The sequence below is a fragment of the Struthio camelus genome, chromosome W (genome assembly GCF_040807025.1).
Source record: "Struthio camelus isolate bStrCam1 chromosome W, bStrCam1.hap1, whole genome shotgun sequence".
Classification (NCBI taxonomy): Eukaryota; Metazoa; Chordata; class Aves; order Struthioniformes; family Struthionidae; genus Struthio; species Struthio camelus.
Genome location: NC_090981.1, coordinates 55839879 through 55861009, shown reverse-complemented (window position 1 = coordinate 55861009; position 21131 = coordinate 55839879). Strand labels below are relative to the sequence as shown.

Below are 21131 nucleotides of genomic sequence, written 5' to 3'. Positions count from 1 at the left end.
TATGTATCTTACATAATTCATTCTAATTCTAGGTCTAAATAGTTGCCCATGTCAGAAATAGAATAGGTTTTGAATGAATGCCTCATTAAGGGATGTTAGTCCAGCCAGATAGAGATAATTTGTTGGGATCAGAACATAAAATCAGTATTGTGCATTAGATGGTAGATTATAAAATATACATATTTGAAATGTCTGTATTTTTGATTTCTCAGGTAACAAAAATGTTTAGTTGTACTTTAGCTAATAAGCAACAGGATATGTATTATAGAGGATGACTTATTAGATTAGCATTGCTGATTTTAAAGATTTTCTCCTGAGTCTCATAATAGTCAATATTTCCCTTTGAGATTTTCAAACAGGAAGATTCCAGCTGTGATAAGATTAGAAAAAGTGTAAGAAAACATGTACCAGAAAGTCCAATGGCAGAAGACAAAAAACAAAGTAACAAAAGCATATTGAATCTAATAATACTGAAGTCACTTCCACGACTCTCTAGGGCAGCATCACATTTTTATATTGTGAGGACTGAAGATGCTGGATATATTGCTTTTGGCAAAATACCAGAGAAATCTTAGTATCATAACAAAAAAAAATTTGGAAAGAGACATCAAGAAGTCAGCTTGTCTAAGTCCTGCAATGAAATGGGATCCAGTTTAGTAATGCTATCTATAGCCTATACTTGTTCCTCTTTTTTATAAGCTTGTAAAATAGTCCACTCTAAATTTGTTTTTTTCTTTTTTCCCTAGTGCTTTATTGTCCTTCTGATTATATGGCTATGGAGAGTAATTATGACCATTCTTTTTGTAACATTTTGTTTTAACTGGAAAATTATTGCTGTGTTTTCCCTCTGTCTTCCTTATATAGATGAAATTAGCATAATTCCTTCAACCTTTCCTCTCAGGCCATGTTTTCTAATCCTGTGATTGCTCCCCCCTGGGCCCTCTTTAGTTTGCATACATTTCTCTTGATCTGCAGATGCCAAAACCATGCTCCAGTAGAAGCCTTAACAGATCTGAGAAAAGTGGAAGGATTGTTTCCAGCATCTTCCCACGTACTTTTTGGTGATACTATTTACTCATTTTAGCTTGCAATCATCTATAATCCCTAGAGCCTTTTCTATAGAACTGTTACCTTGGCAGTAAGGTTCCTGCCCTGACATTTAGGCAGTTCATTATTATGTTAGCCCCATGTAGTACTTCACATTTATTCTTATTGACTAATGTCCTGTTTATCTCAGACTATATCTCCAATGTGTAAAGTTCATTTTGAATTCTAATCCTGTTCTCCAGTGTGCTTGATGTCCTTTCTAGATTGTTCTTATCTGCAATATAATAAGCGTATTTATTTATGCATTCTATTTATCAAAGCATATCTCCCATGACATTTACTTAATGATTTTGACCATCTCTCTAGTTTTTCAAAATCTTTGAATTCTGATTCTTCCTCCAAAATGCTTGCTATCCTTTCCAATTAAATGGGTATCTACATGTTTCTTAAGTTCATTCTCTGTTCAGTCACCTAGGTCATGCAGCAAAATATTAACCAGAAGCCGACTCTAGAGAGTGGGACTCCCCTGAGATGTGCTCCCATGCTGATAACTTCTCTTCAAGTATATTATTTTAACCAGTTGTACTTCCAATGTATAATAATTTCATTTACACTGAATTTCCATTATTTGCAGGCATCAGGTAGAGCAGTATCAAAAAGTCTTAATAAGAATTGCTAATGGTTCAGAAAGTAATTTAGCTTAATCCTGTGACATAAAGACCCCAGTGAAAGCTGGGGAACAGAGAGCAATTGTTTCAAATGGCATATCCAATACAAGTGTCATGTGATCTTTCTAGGAAGTTGTTACTGCTCCAGAAATGATAAATTGCATAGAATACATGTATTACTAATATCTTAAAATGTGTCTTAGCAATTTTCTCCATCTGTATTTGGTCTCCATAGAGTTAGGGGGGTGATGCAAAATAATTCATATTTACATTTTTGAATAAGTCTGCTCATTTATTTTAAGCTATTAAAGAGCTCTCTGTAACTATCATGGTCCCTTCACTTCTAATTTCTCCTTTGTATGGCACAGCTTGCTGTTTTGCTTATAATGCTATATATGAGAAAAAGGTGTTGAGGATGACTGAAAATATGCTTATAATACAGTATAATTCAGTAAGTGCTAGTTATCCTAAAAACCTTTCTCCCTTCTTTATGTTCCTAAAATGTTTGACTCCCCCATTATATATATTCTTTATACTTTTATTCCTATCTTTCATTTGATTGCCACCATTTAATGGGCCTCTGTCATCCAGAAAATTTTTTAGATTCTCACTCAAGTCTTCCTTATTATCGGAATACACTCTAGAACAGACACTCCATTGTGTCTTCCTCTTCTTCTGAAGAAAAAATGGTTACTGCCTGACACATTCTGCAAACTTAAAAACTGTCAGTACTCTTTCTCCCTGTTTTACTAGAAAAAGCATATATAATCTGTGTTATCAATGTCACACGTTCTATTCTTTCAATATTTTTGAATTTTTTTTCAGAAATGCCTTATCTCCTGAATCAGAGCATGGCCATGCCAGGGCGCTGTCTTTGTTTTATTTTCCCCTTCTAATTTCACATAAATATTCAACAACTCCCCCCTTATTTTATTTTGAAATTCAAGGTAGCATACATGCTCTTGGATATCCAAGAAGTTTTTCTGTTTCTCCCTAATATTCCTGACATTTTATTTAGGTGTCTCAAATATTTACTTCTAACTCTTATCACTCTTTCTTCTTGCTGTTACTTCTCCCTGTTGCTTTCTCTGATTTTCCCCCTTTCCTGGTTTGAAACTAGTCTTGTTAGACTGACAAACCAGAATGGAAAGAATGGGAATATTCTTCTTGCCATTCTTTCCCAGAGGATATAATTTCCTCCTACCACGTGCAGAGCCCCGTTTACTGACGCCAGCATTCTTTTCTCAGCACTGTCTGTGCAGCTGCCCGCTCACTTTACAGCATCTCACCATGATTATAAAGCAGTTCTGTGGGGTTAGCATCCCCCAAAGAAAATTGATCACCTTTTGACTTGCAAAATAATCTAACATTCAAATACAGTACGAGCTCTATAGTACAAACAAAAACACTAGACAAAATATCTAAAAATGTTAAAAATAGTTATTTAATATCTCTTTTTGATATTCTTACAAAAGGTTTCCTCTCTCCATCTGAACATTCTTTCTAGACAGGTCATGAAAGGAAGTAGATCACACTATATTTGAAGTCTTTGAGCCTTTGTTAAAAGATATTTGAAAGTTATCCTAGTAGTCAGAGGTTCCAGGATGTAGAAGTAATTTAAGAAGTGACCCCACAGCACATCATTAGCGATTCTGTAATTAGTAGCTAGAAAGTAGCCTAGCTGAAAACAAAAGAGAGAAGAGCTTTCTCACACTTACCACAGAGTAAGAAACGTGAGTAGGCACTGCAGAGCACCTGAGAGTAAATATCCCACAGTAATTCATGTTTGCCATTACTTCAACTGGAGTCAAACCTACCTAGAAGCTGTGTGCCAGCCTGTTCTACAATCTTGTCAAAGTTCCAGAAATAGTGGTTAAAGGCATAGTCTCCGATCCTTTAATCCCATTTGAGACGTTACCTCTTGATTAGAGTTGTTAATTTTCTTTCCTCAAAAACTTCCTAGTTATGTTTCTGAGGCCATATAGCCTCATGAAAAGTGACACCAGGAGATAAGTATCCTTTTGGAATTTTGTGTATAGAAACAAAGCACAGGTTTTAAAAAGCTAGAAACTGACTGGAAATCCAGGAACTAATTATTTACGGTCATATGGGGAAACTACAGCAGAAAGTGAACAAGTTATTTAAAGTTCTTAGCCTAAGAAATGATTAGTAAAATCTGAAATAAAAGTTATGATGGTGGTACCTTTCATGGTAAAGCACTAGTCAGTTTGAGGCTGCAAATGAGATGCAAAAACTTGTTCTATCATTTCAATATAAACTTTTTAACTGCTTCCTTAGTGGACTGTAGCCTTTTCTCCCCAAGAACCAGTAAAAATAATGAAGCATTAAGTTACCTAGTTTATTGAATCTTGTATTTCCTGTTAATGATGTTTCTGTGGTGTAGGCTTTATTGTGCCTTACAGAAATCATTTGATTCCTGTGGCTTCATTAAAGTATACATTTCTGGGTACCTCAAAACTATTAAATCAGCAGTCCAAAGTGCTTCAGTAAACGGCCTACCGTACATGATTTTTAAAAGGTGTTCTTCCTCAGAATGTATAATTCAAAATCCTTCAGGCGATCATATCAGAGTGCTGTTATCCGTCTAGCATTCTCCCAGTATTTATTTTCAGCTTTTGCTTTCGTGCTGAAATTCTCCCAGTATTTATTTTCAGCTTTTGCTTTCGTGCTGAAATTTATGGTAGGACATATAAAGCTTCAAGTGCAGGTATTTCTCCCTTACTTCTTACTGCCCCAATAGACTTTAAGCTTCCCAAACCTATTTTTTCTCTTTCCTCCAAACTTTTATGTGTATGCAGGGTCTCTCGCCAGCCCCAGGGTTTCTCTGTGATATTAGGAGGAGCTGAGGGCATTATTCCTCATTTTCCCAATTGGAGGCAAAGAGCAGGGACTGTAGACCTACAAATTCAAATGGGAATTGTATTTTGAATACTTAACATTATGCAATTTCATTCAAGTATATTCTTAATATTCCTACCCCTGAAATTTTTCTTTGCAAATTTAAAAAATCTCCACTCCAGAGAAAAAAGTTTGTCAGAGATATAGGATGTGCATAGCTGCTCCTTTTTCAAAAGCCAAGAACTTTGGCTGTAAAAAGGAAAAAAAAAAATCTTACATTTGTGTCTCTACTGGAAAGATTTTCCATTTTACAGTGAATCCTCACTGAGCTGGCAAAGTCCATTTCTGAATGGACAGACTCATATCTGTCTTACATATTTCAGCATGTATCATTTTATGTTTTAATACTGTAGTTGGTAATGAAATTTGAATTTTCTTTTTGCATAGCAACAAATTCATTCCTCTTTTAAAAAAGAAATTGATTTTGTCATTATTACACACACATTGTCATATATGCATAAACTTATTTTTATTTCTGATTTATTTAAAATAAAATTGATGTGGATGTTCATCATTAACTTCCACAAGCAAACTGTATGAAGCAAGTCAACTTTATTTCAAAGTTTAAGAGATATTTTTCTGTACCTACCATTCTATTCTCTAACATGCACTTGCTTTCAAGGGTAGATATAGATACATGGTTAATCTAAAATCGAGCACAGTGAAAGAACATGCTGATAGCTGTGATAACATTCAGATACACAGAATATGTGTCTGTTTGGTATTTGTGATTTACTCATTCACCACCAGTGTAGAATGTGCGGAGATGGATTAGTGATCACAATAGAGATCAGGGAAAGTATCAAAATAATTGCAGTTTATCCAAATATCGCACATTTTGCTTTTAAATGGGCCCCATATGATTTATTTTAAATGAGAAAACCGAATTTTGGCTTAAAGATGTTATCACTATCAATAGTACATAATGGCAATACAAATCACTTTCCCATACGGCCTTTACAATAAAGAGATTTTCATTAATACGAGACATCTATTTTAAAATTGCAAATCCATTTTCTTTACATTGACTTTTTTTTTTGCTAGGTTTTATACTAAAGAATATACTTATTGACATTTTAATGGACTTGATTACTTTGGATCTTGGAACAGACTACCTTCCTGATGCGTGGATGAACTTAACACATTCCGATGTAAGTTAACACCTTTTTTCATTCAATTGACGTATCGGTATGGGTAGGAAATGTTGTAGCTTTGTCCTTACCATAAGGAAGCCAAGAGAATAAAGATTATAGGGCTAGATCAGTTTTTCCTTATAGTTCTTCAGTTTCACTAGAGAAAAATTCTGGAAGCAACTGTACCAGGAATTAGATGATTATATCTACACTATAGATGTGTATCTACACAGATAGATCTTTATGTGTATCTACACAGATAGATCTTTATTTATGATTGTCAAATTGTATCATTTCCTCAGACACCACTGCAAGTTCACTTTCAGGACTTAAAATAAGAGTGTCATGTTCTTTGTTCCAGGATATGAGAATAAAGATTGGAGCTGTATGACATTAAACTTATCTGGATTTTCAGATTTAGGAACATGAAAAATTTTAATTTAATGTTTCTGAACATTCCGTCACCGAATTCTCTGACTAATTTAAGATTCAGATGTTGCTGATAAGCCTATGGGATGAAAAGGTTTATAGTTTTGGCATATTTTGATAATTCTTTCTGATAGTAAGCCATGGTTCACATTAAAATTTTAACTGAATTTTACATGAGGAAAACAGCTTTATTCAAATATTCTTCACCCAAATGAATTTCATGAGCAAGCAATTTTACAGTTGCTGAGTAATGTATTTCCACTGAATTTAGAAAGACCTCTCCACAGCTGTCATAATCAGTATATAAATATATCATTTTAGCACAGGAGATTAATTATTTGGGGAAAAATATGATTCATTCATTTTTTAAATAGAGCACATGTACATATATCCCATATTTGTTATTCTTTAAGCACCTTTAGTGCTTAAAAGTACTATTTTTTACTTTAATGGTAGGATTTCCTTAAAATGAGTTTCCTTAAAAGTGTCATTTTAAAAGGAAACTTGCAAACAAAAGAAAATGAATGAAGCTAAGGTATAAAATTATCTTGCACAAGCTCTTCCAAGTTATAGCCACCATTTCATCTTTTCTCTGTTTGGCTTAGTAGTATTTCAAACAAATTTGCAAATTGCGGTAAGTGGTACTGGACATGCCTGTGTTAGGGCAGATGGCACCTACAACGTTTTCAAATAGTCCCATTCTGCCACAGGCCCTAATCCCTGTAAACACATTGCTTCATTCTGGAACTTCAGTCTGGAGCAAACCAAACCATTCTCTTGACAAGGAAATCTGGATGTGGAACAGAAGATAGTATAGAGGTACCTAGTAGGCATTCACCCTAGCTACCCTGCCTACCAATAGCTCAGAACTGAACTATGCCAGTTTTGTTCCCTCTCTGCCCAACGCTATATCAGGAGATCTTACACGTATTCTCCCATTTGTGTTCTCATACCGCGCTCTGATATCCACATACTACATCCTCGGTGGTAAAAAGACATGTGACAAACTGCAAAGCAGCTTTTCTATTATTTGTTTTTGTTCACTGAAAATAATGTGGGAGCAGAGAGAAGCCACGTGCTGTACACGTGTAAAAGCAAAATAGGGCCAAGACACAGCCCCTATACTGCTAAATTATCAATTAAATTAATAGTATTCTCCTAGACAATGTCTGAGCATGATGCAGGGTGCCTGTGTAAAAGATTGTATCTCATAGGCAATTTGGATATAGCCATGCTGTTTAGGCAGTATGTGTATTTATTTAGATGGATACCAGCTGTACATGCCATGTACAGTCTCTGGCCTGCTTTATTTACTGGTACAGAGATCACCATGCATTTTGAATGAGAGGAGAGTCCGAATTTTAATTTGTAACAAAGTTACCTTCTCTCAGGACTCAGCCTCCTGGAAGTGAAGGGCTTTCATGTCTACTGTGTAGAGGGGAAGAGGTAAGAGGATTGTTATCTTATGTGTTTATGTTGAGGGAAGCAGTTTCCTCAAGGTTTTTGGGTGGACCACAGATGCTTCTGTCAAAACAACATGGGCACAAACATTTGAGGGCACTGAGAAAAAGATCAGTTTTTCTGCCATATAAAGGCCCTCATTTACTCTGCAGAACTGTGCTTGTGCTAGCATTGGAGACAACTGTAAATTCACTGTAAACTATAAATTTCATAAATTTAATTCTTCATCAGTGTAACTGTGCTATGTGGACGAGGAAGAAATAGGAAGAACTCCCAGTACTTTAGGCACCTTTGAAACCTCACTGCAGAAACCTGTACATCTTAAACGGGAAAAAAGGTTTAAGGTTACATATTAGGTAGAAAGTGTATATTTACCCATGTGCATTTGACAATATTTATTATTTTATTTTTATAGTTACAAAATCTGGCAACTGCATTAGCAGCGAACTCGGAACTTATTGACTGGCGCAGATTCTTGCTAGCAGCAGCACAGCCTTGGCCAGTGCCATCTGTAGCACAGCTTCTCAAAACTCTACATAGCTTCAAGTCTGTTGATGAAACTGGATCAGGCTTTGTTACACAGGAATACTATACACAGGTTATAATGCTTTTTTCAATCATACACTTCTGATAGTCTCTTTGAGTTGAATGATGTATTGTTGTATTTATTCACATTCAGAAACTCAGCCTGGATTTTAAAGGTGTCACTTTTTGAAGATCATTTCTGGTGAAAATTTTCTCCATTTCAGGAAATGGAGGACAGGGCCTAATATCTATCTTATCCATATATATTAGTAACAAAAATCAGGCTACTTAGGCTTACTTTTTGGTTCCATTTCATACTTTGCATGGAAATTTCTTTCTAATGAAAATCCTCCCTGTTCTAAAGAAACTATTCTGTGATCAGTTTGACAGTATATGAGACAAAAAGTGCCCCAAACAGAAACAATTGTTTTAGTTGGTTTTGCCATCTCTACTTTGATTAAATATCCCAAGAATTTTTCCAATAAGTATTTTTGCAAATGAACATTGTTTTTCAGACTTTGGATACATAGAAAATTATAAAATTCCTTGGACCGTTCTTTTCTTTAAAGAAAGCTTATATTTAAACCTTTTCAATGCATAGTCCAGTAGAGTTTTTCAGGAAACAAATTTCATGAAAAAGCAGAAAAAATTTGTTTTTCTTCTAGCAAAATTCTCCTAATTCTGTTCAATAAATTTTCACTTACTTGATTTCTTAATCATTACTTGTATTAATGTTGGTTCACTTTCAAATTGTGTACTAGCCTGTATATACATATAAAATTCTACAGTTCCTTTGGGTGGGATTTGCTTGGTGATACTAAAATAATTTTCAGAATCTTTTAAATAAACTTTATGGAACCTTTTTTGAAGTTGATTTTCAAACGCCCTAGGAGTCAGTTCCTTGAACAGTGGCTGTGTTATTCCAGAGACCTGTCAGTATGAGAACTTATTTGATTAACTAAAGACTTTTAGCAGCCTGGCCCTCCGCCCCAAACTTGCAAAGAAACAAATTCTGCAAAGCCAGAAAACCCACAAAATGCGCAGGTCTACATGCTCCATCTATTTGTTTATTGTTGTGGTATATTTTACTGAAGTGTGAGAGATTAAAAATATACTAACACTTTCAAGATACACAGACTGTGACTGTGAGGTTTTTAACAGATGCTAGTTCAAAAATAATTTTAACTCAGCAATTCAGTTGCAGGCTTCAGGATCACAACTGGCTCACATCCAGGCAACTGAAAGTAAATAACCAACTGAGTATGCTCATTTGTATATAGACCTACCCTCCGACTCCGTGCCATGAGAGTGATATCTCTTTGAACCTAGTCTAATGCAGTTGTTTAAAAACATGGAAAGGACTAAAATGTTCATAAAAACACAGGTAAATTTCCAGCAGAAGCTTCTTTTTCAGAACAGAGTTATATAGGTAGGCGTATAATTTAATTGCAAGAGAATGTTATGGGAATTTCCGGAGACTATTCCAAGCAACTCAGTTCAACAGTAATTAAGGATCTGCAGTGCTCTGAAGATTTTGTTCTAGGACTGATTCATATTGCAAATCAAAGTCCTAATGACTAGCTATTCCTATTTCGTGTCTGAAAAAGCATCAACATTTTCTTAACTTAAAATCCTCTTGAAAATGCTGTATATCCACTGTGTATAAACTCTAGAGTTCATGATATTGAGAGTGCTATGTTTTGGAATTATGTATATACAGTTATGAGAAGAATAGGAACAGATTTTTTTTTGAGATTTGAGTGAAAGTTAGTTCTCTAATTTCAAAATTATTCATGAGGAACAGCTGAATTGTTTCCAGTCCTTTTAGAGTAACTTATGGCAAATTTCATTAGCTTTTCGTTATTCTGAGTGCTTGCTTCATTTCTTTCTTACTAACGTTTGAGATTTCATGTTCTGTGGAACACGATGCACTAGAGAATTAATGAGTCAGTGCAGTCTGTAAAATTTAAGAAAAGAATAATAGCAGAGAGTTAGTAAGCATTCTGAAATATTTCTTCTGAAGAGGATTGCAAGGAAAATATGAAGTCTACTTTCTTGAAACTAATTTGCTCAATTTTCCCTGCTACCTTGAACAGAATAATAGCAGAAACATTTTTAAGCTAGCTTTAACTAATTATTTTCCATTCTAAAAATCATTTGGAACTTCCTATTTTGTTGTATTTCATTGTTTTGCTTTTTAAAGAAAAAAACAGCTTAATGCTGTATATTGAATATGCACATTATAAAAATGGATATATAATGCTTCCATAAAATGCAGTGTTTTACATAATCAAGAATGTACTAACTTGCCTGAAATGTGGGAGAGGGATATTGTTAATGAAATGCATATAACTGTCATAATAGCATTTTAATTTAATGTCTATCCTGTCTACCCCGAAAGACCCTTACATCTCTCATTAACATCTGTGAAGATATATGAAGATTTCCTGTATTATTCTATTAATGCAATAGAAGGTATACTGAGAATTTTTGAAATGTTAAAATCTATCAATAAAAGTGGAAAGCAGGTTTAAGCTCTCTTATATACTGAAACTTACATGCATTCAAAATGTCCTGAAACTTTCATTCATTTACTTTATTTTATTGTCTTAACAAGGAACAATGACAAACAACATTCAATGAGAATAACAGGAAGAACCCTGTGCTGGAAATGTAAGGTGCCCCAGCTGGCCCCCCTAGTGGCATCTCTGCTTACAAACTGACCTGTGCAAGGGAGCATCCCCTGGCAATGGGACTCAATTGTCTGTACAGTGCTATTGTTTGCCCGGTTCCTGGCACGGTTTAACACGGGCCAGTTAGACTCTCAAACAACTTTCAGGCAAGTGAGTTTTTCTATAGGCAGTCTGGGTGATGACCACCCTGTTTTAGAAGGTAAGAGGTGACTGATATGGGATATTCACTGCCTGTTGACCTTAGTATTGGAGAATGGTTTGGGTCATGTTTAATTTTCTGGTGTAGATGTAGCTCTGTAGCTATCACACTTAAGTTTTTTGCTAGGAGCAGGCATGGACGTGAAGAGCTATGCCTCTGTCCTTCATTATACTGAAAGAGTGTTTGGATAGGTGCTTCCAAAAGAACATTTAGGACAAAAGGTAGCAAAAAATACCCCTAATAGGAAACAACTAGAAAGCACATAGAAACTGCATTATATTCTGCTTCTTGGGCAGTGAGGTTTACAAAATACCTAGTTCATTTTCTCCTTTTTCAACATAAATTTAAAGTCACTTCTACCCCACTCCATTTTTGATAATTCCTAAAATGGCTGTTAAAATATGCAAGCAGCTATTTAATTATTCTGATGTCATTATGTACTAATAACAAATTCTGAACCTGAATAAATCCAGGAATGAATCTTATAGTAATCTATCTGTTCAGTGATTATAGCCCATAAAGATTAATTTATTTTAAGGTGTGAAAATGAGTGACTTTTCTTTTTTTTTTTTTTGGTCAGGTTGGCTTATGGTTTAAAGGAAACGAAGATCTAAGCGTAACAGAAAGTTGCACAGAACCTTTGCCTTTAGATAGGCTGGGACATCTCATAACGGTACTTTAAAAACAAATTTTTGGAGAGTCCACTCAACTATTTTAAATTGAGAGATGCCATTCAAAAGTTTCTTGGGTCTCCTTCCATAATTGCTGAAAAGTTTCAGGGGCTTTTGCAGTCAGGTGGTGCTTCAGAACATGATTTTCATATATAAGAAACTTAAAGTTATGAATAATATGAAGCAGGGACAAGAATCTAGGAATTCAATATTCTAAACCATAGTCTGCACAGAAGGACTTAATTATTCTTGTTCTCCTTTGAACACCATTTATTCTTGTTCTCCTTTGAACACCATTAAACAGCTTTTTAAAGAATGGGAGGCAAATGATCCCTGCATCTAAGCTAATGGTTAGGGAAGAGAGAGATGCAGGTGTGCTCTGAGTTCAAGAAAATAAACTTATATTTAGGTAAAACCTATTGAACTTAATAGCCATAATATAAGATTTTATGAGTTTCTACTCATTCTGTGAAAGTCCTCACTGTAGAACAGAAAATACTACAATGTCTATTTCTCTAAATGACTGGGACTTATTTTTGATTTAAATGAATTTATAAATTCTCAACACATTTTTAAAGTCTATACCACTTTTCAGCAGTCACTACTTTATTTCACCCTGTTATCTACAGCCTTTAATTTGTATTTGAAGAAACAACATTTGCAGAAATTAACTTACATTTTTGTCCTTATAGTTTTTCTACACTTTATTTGCTGATACCAGAAAAGGTCCTGCTCTGCTTGACTATAATGAGATGCTACTTTATTTTGCCTCCCACCCTGATCCTGTTGAAGGTGTCTACAGAGCACTTAGCGTTGCTACTGGAACATATATTCATAGAAAAAAAGAAGCTTTTCCTTTATGTGAGGTAAAATTTTACAGCAAAATGGGATCAATATGTATAGCGGTGGTGCTACTCTTGCTTGCAAGTTATAAATTGGTTAGCTCCAGTCCCCACAGATAGCTCCACTGGCTTTCTAGAGCCTCAGCAGACATTCCCACTGACGTCGGTAATAATACTCAGAAGCATGCTTCCAAGACTCTGAAGAGTTTCTTGCTAAGTAATAACAAAAATATACAATATTTCTTGGTAACTATGCCTTGTACAGTTGTATAGATTAACTCAGGACATTCCTTGACCTTATCTCAGACAATTAAATCCAGCTATCAATACCCAGGAACTAGATTGTAGTGTGATTGTTGATATTGCCATTTAAAGATATAAAAACTAACATTATTACTTTCTCACTATGTTTCTTGAGGTTAGTTTAAAGTATATTCAGCTTTATTACCATTTTCCAGTGTTTTATTTTGCCTGTAAATCGGAAAGATTGATAAATGGAAAATTAGCTTCATGTTTAGCTTCATTTAATTATTTTAGCACTCACTCCTCTAGATAATAAAATGTTTCACTACATTGTCACAACCACAGTGACTTTACCACAGTGACTCAACATTAAAATACTGTTATGCTCTCCGGAAATAGTATAAAAAGGGCATTATTCTACCACAGTCTAATCCCACAAATATTCATAATTACATTTTATCACTTCAGTGACGAAATGTATTGTTGTACTCCCCTGCGTCTGCTTTTATTTGACATCATAGCAAAGTTTTGGAACAGAAAATCAGATGTGAAATTGAGTCAAGCTCCATCAAATAGGAGGGCTTAGATCCCTGAAGACACCCAAGGTGGTGTTCAGCTCCAAATTAAGACACCTAAACAGTTGTTTACCCGTAGTTGTTTACATGTGACCTAAATCTCCAAGTTCCATTACGGATAGCGGAGATCTAATATATATAGTTAGTGGAATCTAACTACATCAAGCTATTCAACTCATCTTAAATGGCTTTTGTAATAGCAGCTTAGATACCTAGCTTACAAGCAGGCACTTACACAGACACCTTAAGTTAGGTGTCTCTCCTCTTTCTTTTGTTCTGTCCTGATACTGTAATGACTCACAATTGCTGGTTGCCTAAGGAAATACTTCTGAAACATTAGTGGTGTTAATGGGAGAAGGTAAGACAAACACATTATAGAGATTTATGTTACTTGTACTAACTTCATAGCTAAGATCTTTTCACTATAACCTCATAACACTTTGTTATGGGTTGTGTAGATCTTACAGTTCTTTTTAAACATAAATGGTACATCAGAGATGGAAAAACATAAATGCTGGTATTTGTGTATTCTCTGTTGTTGAGTGTTAAAAAGACTGGGTCAATGACTCTGGTCCTTCTGTGTTGGAAAAGGCATTGTATAAAGCCTAAGATGTGTAGCACTGGTGTTACTGAATCTCTCTTAATGAGAAGTGGCATGCTGAACTAAAAAGAACTTCCTGTTATTGTTCGTGTATCCTACACCGAGTGGCCTAATGTAGACAAAAGCATTGTTCACCTTTGTGAGGTCCGTTTCATCTTTGTGCTCACAAATCTCTACAGTGAGTTGCTCTTTGGACATCTTTAGCATCACCTCAAAGATTTCTCACCTCTCGTTTATGCCAAACTTGCAAAATACTAAACTTCTAACTTTTCTGCATAAAGCCTTTCTCATCCTTTTCCTGCAGAGAGCTAGTGAACCTGTGTTAACTGTTAGCCAATACAGTAAGCCACGCACTAAATCCTTGAACTGGACTAGAAAATCTGTACTGTTCTTATCATGTGAACATCCAGCATTTGTGGAAAGAGAATTTCTCTCTTTCCTACTATGATTTATTATATTTGCTCTGATTTATTGCCCCCTAATGTGAATTACTGAGTTTATTCTTCATACGAATACCAAGTTCTTGGTAGAGTGCATGATAATTTGTAACTACTTTGTTCTGAAAAATATTAATTTCTCAGTGGAACATTGGCCATGTTCCTGGAAAAAGCTCTACTGACGTCAACATTATGGATATTTCAGGACTCTTACAATCGGTTCCTTCATTATATATTACAGTGGACAATTTTGTATGGGTTAATGATTTTTGTTTTGTGAGAATGAAGCTTTGGAAATATAATCCACTGCTCTTTTATAAATGTCTAACTAACTGAAGTAGATGACTTACTGACAAACTGCTTATCCCTAAGTATTATATCTATGCTCTCTTTCCCTAGCATTTTTCTTATACTGACATACTGATAAATGAGGAACCCTTAATAGAAGAGGAAGATGAAAAAGAATTCTTGAATTACATAGGTGAAGGAATAATTTCTATGGCAACTCTACTCAAAGTGTTTCATAATGGAGGAAGTAAAGATGAAGATAAACATAGATTTAATAGCCTGCAGATGGAGTGCAGCTATGATACGGTAGGCTGGTTGATGCAAAGAAGGTTCTGTACCTTACATTATATGTTATAGAAATATCTGCTGTAAGCTTTGCTTTCCCCAGATTTTTAAGAATATTTCTTTAATGAATTGAATGGGTATTATTTTTTCTTAAAGCATTTCATGAAAATATACAGAGAAATGGGCACTGAAGATCTGACGCCCATTCCAGTTGCACTCCTTTTGAAGCATCCTTTCATTCAAGACTTGATCAACAGCTATCAAGAACATAAACTTCCTGTAAGTATTGCTTTCTGGGATCAAGAACTTTATAAGTACATATGTTTGCTTTATCCCAGGAATGTAAATGCAATTAATTGAAATACTGCAAATTCACAGCGCATAGCAGTGCATCGCAAGCTGCATACCAGGTTGTAGTTGAGCTAATATAGAGTATAGCAGGCTGCAGATCAGTTGTGTTTTATTTTCTATAAGAACTTCATCCAACAAAGAGTGCAGTGCTTTCTGACTGATATTTTTATACCTGTCTCGTTGGCTTACAGCTACCAACAAGTGCTCTACTGTCTTGTCACATGGGACTTTGCCTTTCCCTCCACCCACAGGAATGAGCCTGGCTGACTTATCTTCTCCCCATTAGTAACAGGATGTTACTTCAGGACACTTTGGGACACGTGATAGAACATGTTCCATGCCAGGCCCACCAAACTGCAGAAAAAGACATGCACAGAGGTAGTGCAAGTTCAAACCTTCTCCTCTGCCATACTCAAGAGCTTGCTTGTTGCCTGCACCTATGTTTAAATGTGCATTAAAACAGTTTGCACTTTAAGCAAGTTTGGGCAAATTTTTTAAATCACACACTGCATTTCCTAATTTTGACATTTTTTCCAACCTCACTGAACTCTTCGTAGACCACAGCATTTCTTAAGCTAGCTCTGTATTATATACATGAACTTTTTCAAGGACTATTCCTTACACAAACACCTTACTAACTTCATAACATTCAACATACTGCAAGATCCTCATGAAAGCCGAATATGGTGCAACCAAAAGTAACACTGAGCTAGAGTATAAACTAAAGTAATGCCATGTATATATACTCTACTACGTACAAGGCAGGGGACTTCTTTTGAAAACCTTGTCACACTAACGAATAGCTGAATATCAAGAGCCTAGAATATACTCTTAATCATAATTTCTAATCCCTCAGCTCCCTTTGGAGAGAAGCTCTTTTATGGAGCTGAAAGAGCAGATCGTAGTATACAATCTCTGCTATAGAGAACAAAGCTTGAATGTATAAATCACCTGTGTTATTTGTGGCTGGTGGGTTATGTTCAAGGCAGAACTGTTGTCAAATCGTCAATGTCTGTGGGAAAAGGTGTATATACTATTGTATACGCACCTTGGCAGTAGCTGAGGGTTTCAGAGCACATACTGTAGTCCAAAGCAGTTTCCACAGCTTTTCTACCGAAGATATATAGGTATCTTCACAGTCAATTAATACATTTTTCTACTGATCTGGCAGATTGATTTGATGCCTATATCTCTTGACTTGGCAGTTAGATTATGCATTTCTTCAATTTTTATTTATTATCCTTAGACTTTTTTCCTGAGAAGGTTTATACTGATAGTATCTCAAATATAGCGATTTCTGTACTTAAAAGACAAAAGTTTATATTCCTTGACTGTACTAGTAAATATGGACTAATGTTTTATGCATAGAATGAACACTTCACAGCCTTACTTTAAAATTCTGATTAAGTGGGAAAGAGCTTGGACCATAAGCTCTTATTCAGCTTGGCACCAAATTATTATATTCACCAGCAAACAAGCACAGAAACCCAGTGATCACTGCTTTATGTAGGATTCTGGTCAAAAAAAAAAAAAACGGTCCAAGAACATAGTTTTCCTCAGACAATTTTTCAAAGAATTGTGTTTGTTGAACAGGCAAACTTTTTTCTTTCAAAAATATTTCCAAATTACATAAACAATACTTTTAGCATCAGTTATTTTTTCTGAAATCCTCCTAGGGATATAAAAATCTCTAAAAAAAATAAATTCAACCAGCGTGCTGTTATTTTGAGATCTTTGAAGAGATAAATATAGCAAGGTAGGGTGTGGTTTCTAAGCTTAAAATGCTTCTACTGCTGCTGCCATAAACAGTGGAAAATAAAATGTTTTGCTGAAAACTATGGACAAAATATTTTCCTTAGAATTTTTAAATTTTAATTTGGGGCACTAGATTTCTTTGGCCTCTTGATGACCTCTTCAAGTCTAATCAATATAATCTATGATAAAGAAATAATTATCTGGTGATGAGATATATGCTGACCTTTTGAAGGGAGCTGGCTTTATCGGGTCATGTAACTAGCGGGCTGGCAACCACCTACATGATAATAACCTTTTTGTGAGCCTCACTACAAATGCCAACAATGAATGAGCATGGAAAATCTATTATTTTTATTTCTGGTCTTTTCTGTCCTAGTTAGAAGTCTTTCCAATCCTAATTGGAACTTGCAATTTGTCTGCCACTATCGACACATTTTTTCACTTATCAGATGAAATTCTCCTTTAGAATAGCTAGACTATACCTGTATGGGAGTGGGTCTTTATATATGCACTTCATTACATTCTGAATGAAATTGTTTTTAAATACATTTAATAGAGACGGTATTTTTATTAGACCAACTGATTCAATTGGAAGAAGCAAGCCAATCTGCTTTTTCCACTGTATCATGTAATCTAACAATAAATATTAAGCCCTTTTTCAGGTTTAGTATTACTTCTTGTCACAAATCCTGCCTTATTTCTATCCTGATGCTGTCACAGATACAGCAATACAGTAACAACAATACATCATAGTAAATCTGTTTTTTGATTCTGATAAATTTAAATAAACAGTCTGCAACATATTCTACAACTCTTAATGCTTGCATTAATTATTTATTTTGAGTAGACTGCATTCTTATAGTTATTGAGGATAACAAGCATAGTTTGATAATTAGCATTCAGTCTGTTGACATCAAAACTGTAATGCCTTTGATGTTATGTTACACTGTTATCCTGCTTTCAAATCCTGAATAGTCTTGTTGCCGTTACTTAGTTCCTTTTTTAAAAATTCTAGTTTAGAAGATAGAATTGTCAAAAAGATCACATTGTATTTCTATATTTTTTTTGAATACATATTATATAGGCTTTTGCTTCAAGCTTGTTCCTTCCAAATTAATCATCAAGTTATTATTGCTGTTATTGTTGCTGGTTTGTTAATCGTTTCAGTAACATTACTCAGATACTCATCGAAATTGGAGTTCTGCTGGGGTAGGACTCCTAATAATGCGCAGTGAATGTGTCTGTATCAAAGCATTTACTAGTAAGCTGAGCAATTTCTACAAAATGTGTTTGTATTAACAGCAGCCATTTAATACTACACAACTCAACATACACTCAGAACTCCATGTATCATTTAATGGAGCAAAAAGGCTTTCTGTCATAGAGGGATTCATATAGGTTCTGTTCAGTAAGGGTTATGAGCTGGACCACATAGTTCATAGTCAATACTATATACTTACACTGTACATGCTGCACATTTAATGCCTTGGGAAAAAAGCATTGCTGAATCACTGTCTACTCACAGACAGTAGCTATGATACTTATGAAACTTGAGAAGCCTTTTTCATGTGGTGTTTTAAATGTCCCAGTGTGCAAGGGAAGGAAAATTTAACTCAGTGCTTGAAAGGGCATTTAAATACCTAGTCTAAAAGACAGGCATATGTTTGACTGCTCTTTATCACATATTCCATCAAGAAAAGTATAAGAAATGCAAACATATGTGAAAAGTGCTGTGTTTCTTATACTGAAAATGAAAAATTATTTCTTCATATAGTAGGAAAATTAAGTTTGCTTCATCAGATATAGAAATAGTAAATCTTGAGGGAGACTATTTTTTCAGTATTTGGAGGTTATTTATCATTTTGGTTTCCTTTGAAAAACTGGTAGTTACATAAATTAAATCTGTCCAGAGGAAAATTTATTTTATATGCTTGCCACATTTTTAAAAGTTGTTATGTCACTCTGCTGCATCAGATTATGATTTTAGGTCATACAGTTCTTACTTTTAGACTGATACTTAACATATACCTCTCTGGTATTGTTAGAACATAAATTTTCCACTTCCCACACACATGAACACAATGACACTGTTGGAACTGTCTCTGTTTATCATTTGCTCCAAAATGATCAGCAGTAGTTTCCTTAAAATTCTTATTTTTTACAAGAACATATACTTGCACTTTATATATAACAGTTTCATAATAAAATTCACATTCTATTATGCCAGAAGCACAGCAGTTTACTGAGATCATCATCTGCCTCGTGCGGTACTGATAAGTACTGATAACGAACTTGCTGAAGGTTCCATTTGCTAACATTTACTTTTGTCGAACCGGAATTGAAACTTCTTTTTCTGACTCAATGTACTGAAATAGGCCTCTTCTTTAAAGTCAAAGATGTTAGCACTACCTCCTAAAACAAAGGACTGCAAAATGAATCTTTTAACCTAAGTCTTCTGTATTCACTGAAATGCTCCTGATATTTTACAAGGCCTGTGAGGCATCATTAAATACAGGTAGCTTATGCTCTTGAGAAAAGGACTGTATCTTTGAAACATGCACAAAATACTTGTGGGAATATGGATTTGAATTTAAATTCATGTATTTTATAAAGTTTCTGAATGTTCCCTAGAATCCGGAGGAAAATTTCTTTTCTAAGGGAAAAATGCGATTACTGGCGATTAATACTAGAAAATGTTGAAAAGTTATATTATTATTTATCTTTATAGTAAATATTCAGCACATTTTTTATTAAAACAAATTCCTTGTTCATCCTATTTGTGTAATGTGTTGAGGAATTTGGAAATAAAGAAGATTGTGTTAATACAAAATAATTGAAAATTTGCAAATCAAGTAGTCTTATAAAGAATGCAGAACTGCAAAGAAATGTAACTATTATGTCTGAATGTCAGTATGTATTATTGCAAATATTGCAGTTGATTATTTTCTTTTACTTTCATTTCTTTGAAGTGTTTTAGTTCAGTCTGAAATGAAATTTATTTTAAAAGGATTCTCTCGTCAAGAATTTGGCTCTGCATGTTCTGAATGATATTTGCTGATTTAAATAACAAAACTGTAATGCCTTTCTGTATTGATAAAGTTAAGCAGATGCTTAAGATCTTTGCTTACTTATAGAAATGCATTTTGATACACTGTAGTTTCATAAATCCACTCAAAAGTAATAAGGTTGCATGGATAACATGAAAACATTATCTCAGTGATATGAATGGAGTATCAGTAACTCTTTTAGAATTTGCCATGAATTTTCTTCCTTTCTTTCTGCAATTGTAACTGCATGTTTTCATCAATGCATTGAGCATATATAGTGCTTTAGCTGAATGTCAGTGCTGGTTGTAATGCTGCTTTGGAAGACATTTTTTTTAACCTAGGAGAAGTGTACTATAGAGTAATATATCTCCACTGAAGTTAAAGTTTTGACCAGACTCTTCTGGCTACAAGTTAGGATGCTTTCCCCATGGGAGGCAGGGATTATTATTAAAAATTTGAAGGTAGATCAAGCTGCTGCATGAAACAATCTTTTAACTGTCTTTTCATTTTCCTTTTCACAGGATTTTAAAATCAGTCTCCAAAGAGCTGAACAAGCACAGTCAATTGATGGAGAAACCACAACATTTAAAGACATCAAAGTATGAGAAATCGTGGTTGGTGAATATTAATAATTTTTTTTTATTTGTAAGAAATGGGTCTTAGATCAACAATCCTTGCTTCCATGGGAAAGAATTTTTCATTTAAGATTGCAAGAGTCAAATCCTGCAGTGATTGCACATCTTCTGTTACTGTAAAATAAAAAAAAAAAAAAGAAAGAAAGAAAGAATATGGTTGAGATTAAATAGTCTGATATTTCTAAATAAAATGAAACTGGTTTCTGAACTTTAAATAGAGCTGATAGTGTGTTCATTAATAATTTGTATAGGAATAGAGCGTATCCCATTCCTGTAGGTGAACTAAGATATCTGGTCAACTTTTGTTAATGTGCATAGTTTATAATA

The 21131-nt window shown here is 34.5% G+C and overlaps 1 protein-coding gene across 1 annotated transcript; it reads left to right on the top strand.

Moving 5' to 3' along the window:
• Positions 1-5713: 5713 nt before the first annotated feature.
• Positions 5714-20845, top strand: LOC138064335 (sperm flagellar protein 2-like). The gene is made up of 7 exons (XM_068926379.1): positions 5714-5785; positions 8073-8255; positions 11655-11747; positions 12438-12611; positions 14843-15037; positions 15173-15295; positions 20691-20845. Exons 1-7 carry the CDS (start codon positions 5714-5716, stop codon positions 20772-20774), a joined length of 924 nt encoding a protein of 307 aa, XP_068782480.1. The 3' UTR covers positions 20775-20845.
• Positions 20846-21131: the final 286 nt, after the last annotated feature.